At 45.8% G+C, this 15,167-nt stretch overlaps 1 protein-coding gene across 1 annotated transcript in view; it reads left to right on the top strand.

Annotated features, from left to right (window-relative positions):
* The window catches only part of LOC115047192 (anaphase-promoting complex subunit 2-like), a 5,861-nt gene extending 5,617 nt beyond the window's left edge, over positions 1–244 (top strand). The window contains 1 exon segment of the mRNA XM_029507984.1: positions 179–244. Within this exon segment, the coding sequence (XP_029363844.1) occupies positions 179–244 (66 nt within the window).
* Positions 245–15,167: the final 14,923 nt, after the last annotated feature.

Below are 15,167 nucleotides of genomic sequence, written 5' to 3'. Positions count from 1 at the left end.
CTCTCCTCTCTCTCCTGTCTCCTCTCCTCTCTCTTTCTCTCCTCTCTCCTCTCCTCTCCTCTCTCCTCTCCTCCTCTCCTCTCCTCTCCTCTCTCCTCTCCCCTGTCTCCTGTCTCTTAACTCCTCAGGTGTTCTAAGCTGGAAGTGCCCACCTGCCTCGTGGATGTTCTCCTCGCAGGAGTACCAGATTCCGGTGTGGAAGCGGCGGAACAGGAAGCGGTCGTCCCCGGTCTCCCAGCTGTAGTGGACTTTATTCTGGTCCGTCTCGTTCACTCCGTAGTCTGATGCAGTTGTGTCTCCGCTGCTGGCTGCAGTCGGCTTCGGGACCCTCTGGGTCCCCTCACAACCAGTAGGTGGTTGATGAAGGCTGTGGTGGAGAAGAAGAGCGCCACCAGGTTCAAACACACCGACAGCAGCGCAGACACTTCCGAGTAGTCTTCATCAATCCCCGACCGAGCCGTGAAAGTTCATCCAAGGAGGAAGGAGGTAGGAAGAGGAAGAGGCAGAAGGCAGGAGAAAGAGGAGGAGGAGAAAGGAGGAAAGAGGAAGGAGGAGGAAGGAGGAAACAGGAGGAGGAAGGAGGAACAAGAGGAGGAAGGAGGAAACAGGAGGAAAGAGGAGGAGGAGGAGGAGGGAACCAGAGGAGGAAGGAGGAAACAGGAGGAGGAGGAAGAGAGGGATGAAGAAGAAAGGAGGCAGAGACCTTCTCTCCGTCCTCAGAGGGGGCAGCTGGTCCGGACTCTCTCCCTGGACGGAGACACTGTGGAGCAGAAATGTTCTGATAAACGTCCTCGTCCATCAGACAGCTTCCTCCTCTGAGAGAGGAGACGGACTGACAGAGAGAGAGAGGGGGGAGTCTGTCTGCCTCACTCTCTCTCTCCTGCTCTACCTCTCTCTCTCTCTCTCCCCCCTCCCCCTCTCTCTGTTTCTCTCTCTCTCACTTTAATTTATCATTTAACTTCACACAAAGTGAATTAGAGAGGAAACTCTGATCTGCCTTCAGCTTCAGGATTGATCTGGTCCCAGACTCTGACGGAGGTGGAGGATTCAGGGTTTAGGTGTTAGAGCGTCAGGAGGAGCATCAGCAGGTGGGACTGATGAGTTACTGTGATTATTAGAAAACTGGAGCACAAACACACCTCTTTAGTGGCTTTGTTCTTAACGTCCTGTTTGGAGACAGTCAAACACTCCTGAACTTTCTGCTCTGATTCATCCATCACACTGACCGAGCTGCTCTCAGGGAAACCCCCGGCCACCTGTGATGATGGAGCGGGCCTCGGCTCCGGTTGCTTTTTCAGGTGTGTCGGTGTTGATGAATATGCAGAAAGCGGCCGGCCCCCCAATCGATCAGCTGACAGAGAGCTCCCGTCTCCAGGCATGAAAATCAGCGACGACAAGGCCAAGCCGCCCCCCGCTCCATCCATCACCTCACTTTATGGCTCCCACCTACAGATCAATACTGTGTGTGTGATGTATGCTGGTCCGGTCTGATTCGGGGTGACAAAGCACCTCAGGAGAGTCAATAAACAGCAGAAAATGGTGCGTTGATAAATGTGTGATGAAGCTGCAGCCGTCAGACTGCGAGCAGTTAAAATGTTAACGCTCTGCGACCTGAAAACTGGTTCAAAACCAACATGGCCTCCCACCCCGGTCTCCATCACTACATATGAATCTATCACCATTTATGACGGCAGCGGGCGTACTGGGCCTTGGCTGTCACGGTTACCGCGGAGAGACTAAGATCATACCCAGCACGTTGTTCCGAGCTGGCAAATCTGAGATCTCAGCTCACAATGACATCACTCATGTTTGTACCTTCACCATCTTTTCAATGGACCAGTAGAAACCAAATTTGGAGGAGAAGGCGGAGCTGACCTGCTCTGGACTCTTCTGATTGGGTGGTACACTCTGTCAGTCACACAGTGACTCTAAAAGGAGCATCATCTAAAAAATCATGTCCTATTTCAGACTGAGACCAGAAACTCATCAGGAAAAGAGGCGAGACATTTTCCCATAGACGTCAATGCAACCAGTCTGTGGTTTGATGTCTGTTTGAGTTCAGTCCAGTTTCTGGACGCAGTTTCATTTGTGTGAATAGATAAAATCAAAGCAGGTTCATGTTCAGATGGAACGTTTGATGAATAGAAATATTCGAGTTGGTTCTCTTTGTTTCTCTTAAGCTCCTAAAATAGAGCTGTGAATCCTGATTTGGCATGGAAGCACACACCTGCACACACAACACACACTAGCTCCACATATATTTTGTTGTGTTGTTGGAAAGATGCCCCTGACAAATTCCCATTGGACATACGGGACCATCTGTGGGTTCGCATCAGCTTTGTTTGCTGCCTGAATTAAATCCCGGCACCAGCCAGTAGATCACGACGTCCGAGTTAACGCCGCTCACTGCGCAGCAGCCTGTAACATGATGCAAGTCAACAACACGCCCCTGCTACACACAGACACACAAACAACCCAAAGAGTGTACTCAGGATTTAATCTCCAGCTACGTCACATTTCCTTTCCGTCTCTCTTGCTCATATTTTTGAGGGCTTGTTTGTGCAGCAGGTTATTGAAATCCATGTGCTGCTTTCCCGCCTGAATTTGCAGCCATAAGAAGCCATCTGTGAGCCGCTGAAGCCTCCAATTTCTCGGCCATCTTTCTTTTGTTTGTTTCTTGGTTTTTTACTGAGTCAGATCACCTGGACTGACAACAGTCGACCATCTGCAGCCTGTGAGATCACATTTTGTCCTCATTCTGATGTTCTGATGTTTGAAGCTCCTGACCTGGATCTCATTGGCTGAATGAGCAGGTGCACAGGTGTCCCTAATAAAGTGCTCAATGAGTGTGAAAGCTGCCGTCTGAGTCCTTAAAGGCTCCGATGAGTTCAGCCCATCCTTTCTGAGGGTTTCTCTGTGGACTGAGACCTTTGATACTTTCCCTGGATTAATACAGAACCTGGACCGGATTTAGAATCAAAGACTACATGGAGGTCTACCTGTAGACCACAAGAACCTTCAGACCGTCTGGACCTTTAGACCTTCAGACCTTCAGACCGTCTGGACCTTTAGACCTTCAGACCTTCAGACCTTCAGACCGGCTGGTGGTCGGACTGAGCAGATGAATTGGGCTCATGGGAGTGACACAATCTGTCACACAGACGTTTTCACAGCAGGTCGACACCATGAACAGGAAGTGGTCATCATCTGGAGATGTCACATTCTGCGTCTGCCACATCGACACTGGTCACTTTGAGAAGAACTCCAGTTTCAGACCGTCTCAGTGTGTTTTTGTCTGTCGGACTTCTGTCGGTTCCATCAAGTCGGCGGCTCAGTTCTGACGCTGTGAGGCGACAAGCAACAAATGTTTCATTTAAATGAGTCACTTTCCTCTTTTTCAAATGATTCATAGATTCATCCATAGAGTGTGTTAAAGCCTTGCTGCCTCACCCGTAACCCTGCGCGGAACAGAAGGTGTCAGCGTTAACACAGTTTATTGTGTTACAGAGTCATCACAAATCACAGTGATCTGTAATGAGTCAGATTCAGTCCGGTTTACTGAGATATTGGCCGTCTCTGAGTTATCTGCACACACATTAAGACTCATTCTGATTGGTTCTGATCAGTTAAACGCAGGTTTAACTGCAGCTTGAAGAGCAAAATCAGCCTTGTTGATGATTCATTTGATTCTTCGTGCTGTCAGTGAGGAAGAAGCAGAGGGAGCGTCAGTCTCAGATTAATAAATAACAACCAGCAGGCGGCATGTGACGGTTTTTGTGTTGTTGCTTATCACGAGCTCCAAACTGACCCAGACTCAGACTCCCACAGTCTCATAACGTCTTTCAGTTCAGATAAAAAGCCGCCTCCTGCTAAGCTAATAACTCGTGTTAATAAAATCCATCCTCGCGCTGCAGGCCGACATGCTGCTGATTATTTTGGGGACATTGAAGATTAAATTTGTGTTTACAGGTTTTTGTTGTCGAGCTGCTGTTTGTCCACAGACTGTATCCAAACCTGGACCTGGACACAAGTCAGGTGGAAGTCAGGTTGGATTGAAGTCTATGGGAAAACTTCGGTAACTGATCACACACAGTCTTGATCAATGTGTGTTTATTCTGGATAAAATAATTTAGGGAAAAACTGAGCTGGAATAAGACAGAGCAGCAAAACTGTTTTTGCTCGGTTCGTGTTCGGTGCCGTCCCTCACATCCTGTGGCAGAACTGGAGCCTGTACAGTGTGTGTTTCTTCCAGACTCCTTTTAAACCCCTCCCTGACTGTTGTTGGTCACACTGACGTCACGCACCCCCCCCCCGCTGACACACTTCACAGAAACAAACCAAAAAACTGAATAGAATTGCAGTTTCCTGTGAAAATAACTTTCCAATCAATTCCACGCTCAGCAGATTCTTCCTGCTTGTGTTTTTCCAATTAAATGTGTGATTGGGTGCAGGCAGGTTCGGGAATGGGGGGGTTAAGTTGTTTATTCTGGCCAGTAAATGACATTTATGCAAATTCCCTGAGGATGGATTGCTAACAGCAAAGTGGGTCGTGTCCACTCAGACATTCTGACAGTAACTTCGCACCTGCAGACTTCGGTCTTGTGGTGAGATGGCGGCGGCGGCAGAGATTGAATGGGTCACATGACACATGACATTTGATTTATTAGCTCAGTAAACAGACAAATTGCAAAATGGAGGCTTCAGGTTAGTTCACTACCAACAGGTGACATCACATTCATTATGACATCATGGCAGATCATCTGTTTTGGCACCAGCGCTCAGGCTGACAGGTGAGACGTTCGTGAGTCAGCAAAAAAAAGTTCATGCAGCAATCCTGGAACAAAAAACAATACTTGTTTTTATCCAAGTGGAGAGATTCAGAACAGATTGAACAGGAAGTTCACCTCTCTTCTGTGTGTGGTGTTTCTGTGCCGTTAAAGCAGCTTTAAAGGCTGTGAAGAGCGATAACATAAACAGATGGTGAACCTGAATGTTTCCAGAGAGAGTGAGATTAAAAAAGAGAAACAGAGCGATGGCAGTTAGATGCCTTGTTAATCCTCCCTGTGACCAGCGGCAGAGGAGTGTGTGTGTGTGTGCGCCTGTCCACACACGTGTGTGTTTGTTTGCTGACACTCAGCTGAGCCCTCCTTCCTCCTGAACTGTGGCTGTGAGCTGACCTGCAGCTCATCATCTTCTTCATGCCTCCTCCTCCTCTACAGCGCTTCCACCAAAATGATTTTCTGAAAACTGATCATTGTCTTAAACTGGTATCTTCAAAGTTTCCCTCTGAATTAAAAACAAGTTTTATTCTTGCTGAAATGGAAAAAGTCTCCAAATCTGAAGTCAAACAGAGTAATGGAAGCATACATGAAACTGGGGGGTGAACAGACGCTTTCAGGATTCAGTTTCAAATGATGCAAAGCGAACATTTCCTGCTGTGTGTCCTCAGTCAGACAGAGTGGACACCTTCATGAGCCTGCAGATGGTGTGTGAGTTTATTTATCTTCTTCCTCCGAGCCCAGAGCGTAGTGGTTAGCTACACAGGTTCGGTTCCCGGCCTGGGTGGGTTTCCTCCCACCGTCCACAGACATGCACGTACATGTTAAATTGACTGTAGGTGTGTCCTGGTGTGGACTGTGGACCTGTCCAGGGTGAACCACGACCTGGATACGTGGTCTGAGTGAGTCTCACTGACATCTTCCTTCAACACTGTGAAGGTTAGCTCCGATAACTTCCCAGTCATCAGTGATCCGCTGTCTGAATGTCAATGTCAACAAACGGCCGTAGCATTTCGACGTGGGAATCGAACACGACCTTCCTGTGGACAGCTCAGGTGTTTGACAGGTGAGACGCTGGTGTCCTGGTGGAAGTGCCGAGCTTGTGCTGTAATTTCATTTCACACCTGCTGCTGCCTTTGTGGGATACAGATGAGCTGCTTCTCAGGTGGAAGAGGGCCCGAACGGCTCCAACACCTGCTGCTCCACAGCAGAGAGGATCCCTGAAGGGCTGCAAACAGCCAATCCACACTAACCTGCTTTAATCCATTTATCAGCTGGTTAAATTCTGATCCTAAATCCAAACGATTACTCAGATTTAAGGGTCCATATTTCATCTTTAGTGTTAAATACGTCGGGACAGTTTATGTTCCCGTCAGTCTTTTTTACTGCCAGACTGAATGTCAGTGGGTCAGTAAAAAAGGAGAATATCTGATGTGGACATTTGTGTTCTCCAGAAGATCAAACCTTCTGCAACCTTATGGATTCCTCTTCTAAACTTAGAGGTCAAACGTCCCTTAAGGCTCCACACAAGATAAACCTTCATGATCAAGACCTGATGACCTTCACCTGGAGACCAGCTTCTACTTTAAAGGCCCACGTTTTCACTTCTAACAAAAATAAAACTGTTGTGTGCTCTGAACATTTCAGAGCTCCAACCAGCAGATTATATTAAGTTAACGAAGCTAGAATGGCTCCGGTCTGTGAAGAAGAGCAGAGGACGCTGAATTATCACCACTGAAATGGAGAAAGGTCGGCTGTCTGCTGCAGTGCTAAAGTTAGCATTAGCATTAGCGGAGGAAAAGTTTGAACAAATTCAGACAAACAAGCACATTTTTGACTCGTCTCTGTGTCTTTGTTCTTTCTGTGAAAAACTAAATTTAAAAGTGAGAGAGAGGCCACACAGAGAGGACAACTACACTTTCCTCGGTTTTTGGATGCGTGTTTCCTTCCTGTCTTTGAAAACCAGTTAGCTGGAGTTTGTGTTTTGGGGGGGGGCTCCGGCTGGACGCTGATTAGCCACACAGCTTTGTTTTTTCAGCAAAACAAACCAGCACATCGCAGTGTGAGCAGAAAACGTTTGGTTAGCTGGTGACAGCTAAGACTTCGAGTTTCTTTGTTTCGATCCTTAAACCATTCTGTTTCTGGGTTTAATGACTGATTCTGTTTTTGGAAGAAAGAAAATGTCTGATACAGATGCACCTTTCAAGAAAAACAAAGAGAGACAGAGACCGGACTATTTCACACTGGAATATTTGACTGTTCTTACATTTCTACACGGTTCTCTCACTGCTGTTTTAGTCGTGAATTTCTTTCATTCTTGTAATATTTATTTGTTTTTAGCTTCTCCTTTTTTCCAAAAACAATTCAAAGAAAGCATTCAGACTCAAAGAATTCCTGTATCTGTGCTGCATCCGAGCAAACGGCAGTAAGATTCTTTTCCAAGCGACTTCCATGACTGAACCAAACAGCTGCAGTTTCTTTAATCAGCTCTGACTGCGGACTCAACATAAATCTGGACCTGGACTCTGAAGAGCCTGACCTCTGACCTTCGGACACCAAAACTGAAGTAAACATTTGACGAGATTGCAGCGATGTTGCGTTCAGGAACAGGAACGTTTGGAAATACACTCCCTCCAGCACGAATGCTGCTGAAAAATAGATGAGAAAACCTCACTGACAATTATTTTTAACAGCATTTACAGAGCTGAGTCAGATTAAATCATGCTGTGTTTGATGCGGTTGGGATTCATCCCGCGGCTCTTCACAGCCGAGACGGCGTGGAGCTGCTATTAAAAATAAATGAAGCTGCTGAAGTAAACACATCTCTGCGATGACCGATCAAAGTACGAGGAACAACCAGAGTTCATTTCGCTGGAAGAAAAGATGCTGCAGCTGCTGTCATTTGTCGAGGCCTGAGCTGCGTTCGAGTCCCCGCCTCGTATTGTTTTTTCTTTGATTTGTGGTGGAGCTGCAGATAAGGTCTTTTTTAAGGGCTGGAGTTCTGAAGATGTAACTTCCTGCGGGTTTGATGAAGGGGAAAGGAGTCCCGGGCTCGGACGGTGAGGCCGGCGTTGTAAATCTGCAGCCTCCGCTCGGAGTCGGCCGACCAGTAGAACAGATTAGATTGATGGTCGCAGCTGAAGAGAGACTGAGAGGGAAAGTGACGGACGACAGGACAGACAGCAGGAAGCAGAAGACGGATCGCTCGTCCTCCTGTGCTGCCTTCAGGCCGGCGCTTCATACACTCCAACTGAAACTGAATAAACTGAGTGTCTGGGTGTAACTTCTGGGACTGGAGTCCAGCTGATCCCCCGGGGCCCCGGTGTGAGGGGGGTCATGCTTCTTCTGAGGGCCCCTCTGTCACACATCAGGATTATTCAGGTGTTATTGAAAAGCTCGCCTCTCCGGGGATGGAAATGTCCAATTCCTCTGATATTTTACTTTGTAATGAAAGTGTCGGGGGGTTGAAAAGGAGGCGATGCTCCATAAATCCCTTCTCTGGGAGGACGTGTGTGTGCCGGTCCGACTGCTCGTTGAGTCCATGTTTTATTCAGTCCGTCGGTGCTCACCTCTCACTTTGACGAGGTGAACGAAGACAAAGTCCATTTACTTCTCTCACCCTTTGTTTTTGTTTCCAGCTGAAACTGTTCAGCCAATTATTCCACAGCCTCCAGAAGGTTTCTACAAAAGAACGGGCTGCGGATTTGCTTTTATGTCTTATTGGGATCAAAAATGAAAATTGAATGAGGATTTTTTTTTTTTTATTTCGCCTTGAAGGGAAAGTTGAGAGAAACACAAGATCCTTGGAGCTGCAATTCTTTCAGGTTGAGTCCAAAAGTGACTCCAAATCAGGAAAGATTTGTTTCTATGCACATATATTGCATTATTGCACACATGATGTATTTTAAAGCTCTGGCGGACTAAACAGGTCTGGATACTTGGAATCTAGAATCCGGATGCTCCTGTGGGAGTTTAAACTAATAGAAATGAAGCAGATTCAGGTAAATCCCTGCTGTCTGAGGCGTCGGGGAGTATTTCAGCCAGCAGACGACCGAATGGTCAATTTCAATCACAGCTTCGCTCCTTATCAGCCCTCAGAGCCACAGCTGCAGCTGATTGGACGGGACATGGCTTCATTAGCTGATGGAAACGACCTCTCCTCATCTCTGCTTTCCTGACTGTCTCCGTGGGACACGGGGAACGTGATGAAGGGATGAAGGGATGAAGAGAACAGAGAAAGAAGAACTCAATAATCAATAGTTGATTAGCCCGTCTGTTCTCCTCCTCGCTGCTTCGTTTGTGTTTCTGACAAAAAGCACCAGTGATTTAGGAGAGCGAAGGCTTATCAGTGAGTGACAGGGAGACAGACTGAGGTTAAAACTTCACACACTCAGGCTTTCCAATGGCTTCATGATCAATCACCATTCAGTTATTCTGACAGCCGATGTTTCAGAGCAAAGTCGAGTTATTAGCTTGAATATTTGTTGACTCTGATAATGAAACTTCAGATCAGCTGTAGAACAACCCAAACACATGAGATGAACTTTTCTTTGGTTATTCTGCTTCAGGAAAAGAAGGAAAACATTCAGAGGGTGTTTTTGGTTCGTTCGTTCGTCTGATTCCAGAGAACAGAGTCTGAACAGACAGAATCAGATGAAAAAGCAGAAAAGCCTTGATGTGGCTCTGAAGGTGTTCAACTTTGAGACAGGAGAGGATTTTTTTAATATTGAAATTACTAGACTGTATCAATGAGCCGTTTCAGCCCTGATGTTGCCGTCTCCTCCACTTTTGTTCACCGTCACTCAGACTTCCTGCTCTTCATGAGCAGGATCTCAGATTGTCTGTTAGTCGGTCTCAGCAGGTCTCAGACTCACCGTCTGCAGCGGAGGAATAACTCACAGTAATATCAGGCTGTGCATCGATTAGAGAGATGCAGCTGGTTTATGTGGATGTCCAGAATCTGCTGGAATCAACCAGAGCTGAGGACGACCTTCTGACCTTAAACTGCTCTAGTCAGCTGCATAAAGTCACATCTGCTCAAAAAACAATCAGTTTGATCTTCAACAGTTTTTTTTTTGTTCCAGAGGTTTCTGTCTGAAACTAAACAGCTCAACTTCTTAAACCTTCATGGTATCTTCGAGGGTTAGGGTTAGGATTAAGTTTTGGGAAAAGCGTTTCTGTAAGTCGCATTCAGGATCACACAAAGCCTGATGAACATCATCGTTGACCTTGATGGGTGTGAACACAAAAACGAATCGATAGACTTCGCTGTCCTTCGCTGTCCGTCACCTTCGCTCTTCTACGTCGCCACGGACGCGGTGGGCGGCAAATTAACCCCACAGAGATGAGTGATTGTTTTCAGGACAGAAGCAAATGTACGCACAGCTGGAACCCATACACTTCATGTCATGTGTGTGTGTGTGCGTCCTTCCAGCTCATTCACCTTGTTTAAATTAGACCGTCCAATACCGGGGGGGGCAAAATTAATCAAATTAGAGCTGAGATGTCCGATGGACCGGTGACCTCCACTTTGTCTTTGGATGTACACACAAACATATACACAGTTTGCATACAGTACAGACACACACACACACACCTCCTCCTCCCCACTCGGATCATTAGCTGAGCAGGTGAGTCTGCAGTGAAGGGAGATCAGGATGCTGTTGTTGTTTCACAGGTTTGGGGTCTTCTGGTTCCAGTTACAGACTCAGCAGATCCTGCAGCTTGTTGTCATCAGTAGCTTTGTGTGTTTTGGAAATAATGGAAAACTGTTGTGTTGTGTTGGGGCTTTGTGATGGTGATGCGTCTGAAGGATCGATCCTCTGGAGATCATGAATATCAGCTGAGGAGGTGGTGTGTTTGGTTTCACCCCCCTGTGGCGCTGCCGTTGTTTGGGGCAGGACAGCAGGTCCAACCGTAGCTGACTGACGTGGATGGCGGCGGCGGTGACGTCCACCGGGGATTTCCCAGACTCCCCTGCAGACACCACCCGGGCAGCTCCACACTCAGCTGCTTACCCTGGGGCGCAAAAACAAGATGGCGTCATCCCTTCAAAGGGCAAATATGAAAAACATTATGCAAATATCTGAGTTCATTAGTTTAAAGTGTTTCTCGAACTTTTTCAGATCTCAAATACAAAAACTCAGAACGGCCTTCATGACTTCTTCTTCTGGCAGACATGTTGTTGTTTGGAGGAGGAGGTCGTCATCTGCTGGACTCTGAACCTCCATGTTAATGAAACACCTCCTCCTGTCTGAGGAGGCTGGACACACACACACACACACTATAATATAATTCACCTCATCTATAAAAGGACACTTAAAGAGAGCCAGGTGGTCGATGTCACACTCCACCACCTGTGTCATCGCTGACACCAGATGCTTCCTGCAGCAAGTAGCACTCAGTAAGGGATTGTGTGTGTGTGTGCGTGTCTGTGTGTGTGTGTGTGTGTGTGTGTCTGTGTGTGTGTGTGTGTGCATGTGTGTGTGTGCATGTGTGTGTGTGTGTGTGTTCTCATCAAAGCTCTCGCCCTGTGGAGGTTCTTTATTAAAGCACCTGTTGGGCTTTCGCTGTGAGATCACACTTGTCTATCATGGAAGACAATGTGTGAAACAACGTGTGTGTGTCCTTTTTGTCCCTTCCAGAGATGTAAGGGACAAAAAGGAAAACACACACACTGACCGTCTCGTGGTGACATCATAAAGTCCCAGACGTCTCTGCGGCGGACTGAGAATCAGGCGGTGCAGAATTGATAAAGTTTAAAAAACCTCCTGGAGAGCTTCTCTGCTCTGATTGTGTTGTTAATGTGTTTCTGTGTTTGTGTAACATTTTCTCAGGTTGTGCTGCAGAGTTGATGTAAAATAATGCAAAGTAAATGCACTGCGTGGGATTTCTCACCGTATGTTGGCGGCGTGCTGCGGCGTGCTGCGGCGCTCCCCGGACACTCATGGGCGGATAAATCGATTGTTGTTTGGAGAGCTGGAGTCCAGATGGAGTTCAGGTCCTGATCAGGAGCAGTGAAGACACACACAGTCACTGTGGCCTGGTGTGAACAAACACACACATTTAAATTATTCAGTGATGGTGGATTGTGTGCGTCTGTGTTTGTGTAACACATTTACACATCCATGGGTCGAGTCCACCGCCTGTGGGGTCCGCGTGGCCTTCACACAACAGCCAACACACACACCTCCTTCTGCTCAGCCTCCGTGACCGGCATGTCAATGTTGTTTTGTGTGTGTTGTGTTACCGAGTTCACCCAGAAGCAGCAGCTGTTACTGTGGAGTCGCACAAGACGACAACTACAGACCAAACATTCACCCACAGTAACGTCAACCTGCAGACAAATGAATACAACAATCGGGATGTTACATCCTTGGAGACTCACAACTTTCCCTCAGCTGGACGACAAAATCAACAAAATTCAAATAAGGGAAGTGAAAACAGACCAGAACCTGGACCTGGACCTGGTCTGGACCTGGACCTGGACCTGGACCTGGACCTGGACCTGGTCTGGACCAGAACCTGGACCTGGACCTGGACCTGGTCTGGACCTGGACCTGGACCTGGACCTGGACCTGGACCTGGACCTGGTCTGGACCAGAACCTGGACCTGGACCTGGTCTGGACCTGGACCTGGTCTGGACCAGAACCTGGACCTGGACTGGGGAGCGAGCCAGTATTGGACAGCCTCAAACCGTCATTCTCTCTAAAGACCATCAGGTTGCATTGAAGTCTATGGGAAAAGGTCCCTCCTCTCTTAACTTTGGAACAAAATTAGCGCTAACGATCCAGTTTTCAATGATATTCATGAAAAAACTTTGATATTTTGTGATTTTTTTTAAGCTGTAAAAGTGAAAGTGTTTTCTCTCCTTGTTAAAATTTCAAAAGCTCGACCACATTCAGAGAATTATTCTGTAAATCTACGCTGCTCCGTGTTCAGAGTTAGACCTCAAGAAAGCACGAAAGCATGGAAGCATGAATACATTAAATTATGAAATCATGAAACCATGAAAACATGAATACATGAAATCATGAAAGCATGACGACATTAAAACATGAACTCATGAAAACATGAACTCATGAAAACATGAACTCATGAACTCATGAACTCATGAAAGCATGAACTCATGAACTCATTAAAACATGAACTCATGAAAACATGAACTCATGAACTCATGAAAGCATGAACTCATGAAAACATGAACTCATGAAAGCATGAACTCATGAACTCATGAAAGCATGAACTCATGAACTCATGAAAGCATGAACTCATGAAAGCATGAACTCATGAACTCATGAAAACATGAACTCATGAACTCATGAACTCATGAAAACATGAACTCATGAACTCATGAAAGCATGAACTCATGAAAGCATGAAAACATGAACTCATGAAAACATGAACTCATGAACTCATGAACTCATGAAAACATGAACTCATGAACTCATGAAAGCATGAACTCATGAACTCATGAAAACATGAACTCATGAAAACATGAACTCATGAACTCATGAACTCATGAAAGCATGAACTCATGAACTCATGAAAACATGAACTCATGAAAACATGAACTCATGAACTCATGAAAACATGAACTCATGAAAGCATGAAAACATGAACTCATGAAAGCATGAACTCATGAAAACATGAACTCATGAACTCATGAAAACATGAACTCATGAAAACATGAACTCATGAAAGCATGAAAACATGAACTCATGAAAGCATGAACTCATGAACTCATGAAAACATGAACTCATGAAAACATGAACTCATGAACTCATGAACTCATGAAAGCATGAACTCATGAACTCATGAAAACATGAACTCATGAAAACATGAACTCATGAACTCATGAAAGCATGAACTCATGAAAACATAATAAAATTAGCGTCCCTCTGTTCATTTCTCATTCAGGTCTCTGTGATCCTGTTTGCTTTGTCTGCAGCATCCCAACAAACCTCAAAGAGCAGAAATATGAATAAAGTATGAACACATGAAGACGCACAGACACACACAGACACACACAGACACACACAGACACACACAGAGGGGTTTATTGTTGCAGCGTCTGATTAGAAGAGTTCTCCTTCAGTGTTTTGGGCCTCAGGAACAAATCAAAACCTTTTCTATGATTTATCCATGAAGACATGATATTTAAACATAAATATGTTTTGTTGGTTATTAGTTTATTAGTTTCTTTAAAATAAGTTGCAGCATTTTTTACCCTTTCAGCTCAAAGAATGCAGACGTAATGAACTTATTTCTCCTGACACGGACTCTCTCATGAAGAAATCTTGATTAATGGGACTTTAATGACGTTTAGCTTCTTAATCTCCTTTTTTATTACTCTGTCCTGGAAGATGTCAGAAACATCCTGAACGTCTGACGATACTAAAACCAAAAGCTCCCATTAAAGCAAAGACTGACTCCCTTCTTCAGGATTCAGATGCGGCAGAAGCATCATTTACATTCTCCTCTGAGATCAGAGTGAGTCGCTGGCAGGTCAATTACTGTCTGACCTTCTGAGTTCAAACACAAACACAAGACACAAACAACACAAACAAACACCAGCCTGAGATGAAGGAGTGTGTAACATGGTCAGGATGAAGTCAGCGATGGTGATCAGCTCAGACTTCAGGCTCGATGTTTTCCAGTGACGGAGCAGACGGCTTTCTGTCTTCCTCATGGAACAGAATAATCCCTCCTCCATCTCCCTGTCATGGTTTCTAATCCCAGCCAGCTCTGTGTGTGTGTTTGTGTTTGTTAGCTCGCTCGCACAAACTGAGGGATTTAACAGGAAACAGCTGGAATCAGGAAATGTCGTGTTCATTTGTTTGGATGAGTCAAACCAGCTAACAGCTAATTATCATGAGAAGCTCGTAGATGAACTGGCTGCTTGTCAGGAGGGACGAATCAGAAGAAGACAGGAAGTTGGTCCTAGACTCCTCCTTTACATTGAAGTCTATGGGAAAATGTCCCTCCTCCTCCCTGATGAGTTTATGGTCTCAGTCTTCAACACAACATGATGTTCATTTTTTAAAACCCTCCACATCAACAGAGACGTCACTTATGAAGGAAAACATCGTCGTCAGATTCTCCCTTGAATTACGATCGCAGTTTTGGTGTTTTGTGTTTTCGTCTGCTGACATCTGCATTAAACCTTATTTCAGATCAGTGAAGCTGTGTTGGGTTTATTTAAACCTGTTGTAGTTTTAATGTTTTTAATGTGCATATTTCATCACTCCTGCTGGGAAGCGTCAGTGTTGAAAGACGCTTTCAGAAGCTCATCTTAATTCAGACAATAAAGAGCTGCAGCTCGGCACCTGATGAATAATGAAATCAGAGCAGGAACTTGACGCCTCAGTGGGCCGATGGGGAGGCGT

The sequence above is a fragment of the Echeneis naucrates genome, chromosome 8 (genome assembly GCF_900963305.1).
Source record: "Echeneis naucrates chromosome 8, fEcheNa1.1, whole genome shotgun sequence".
Taxonomy (NCBI): Eukaryota; Metazoa; Chordata; class Actinopteri; order Carangiformes; family Echeneidae; genus Echeneis; species Echeneis naucrates.
Note: the sequence above shows the minus strand (reverse complement) of the source record. Positions and strands in the feature narration are given on the sequence as shown.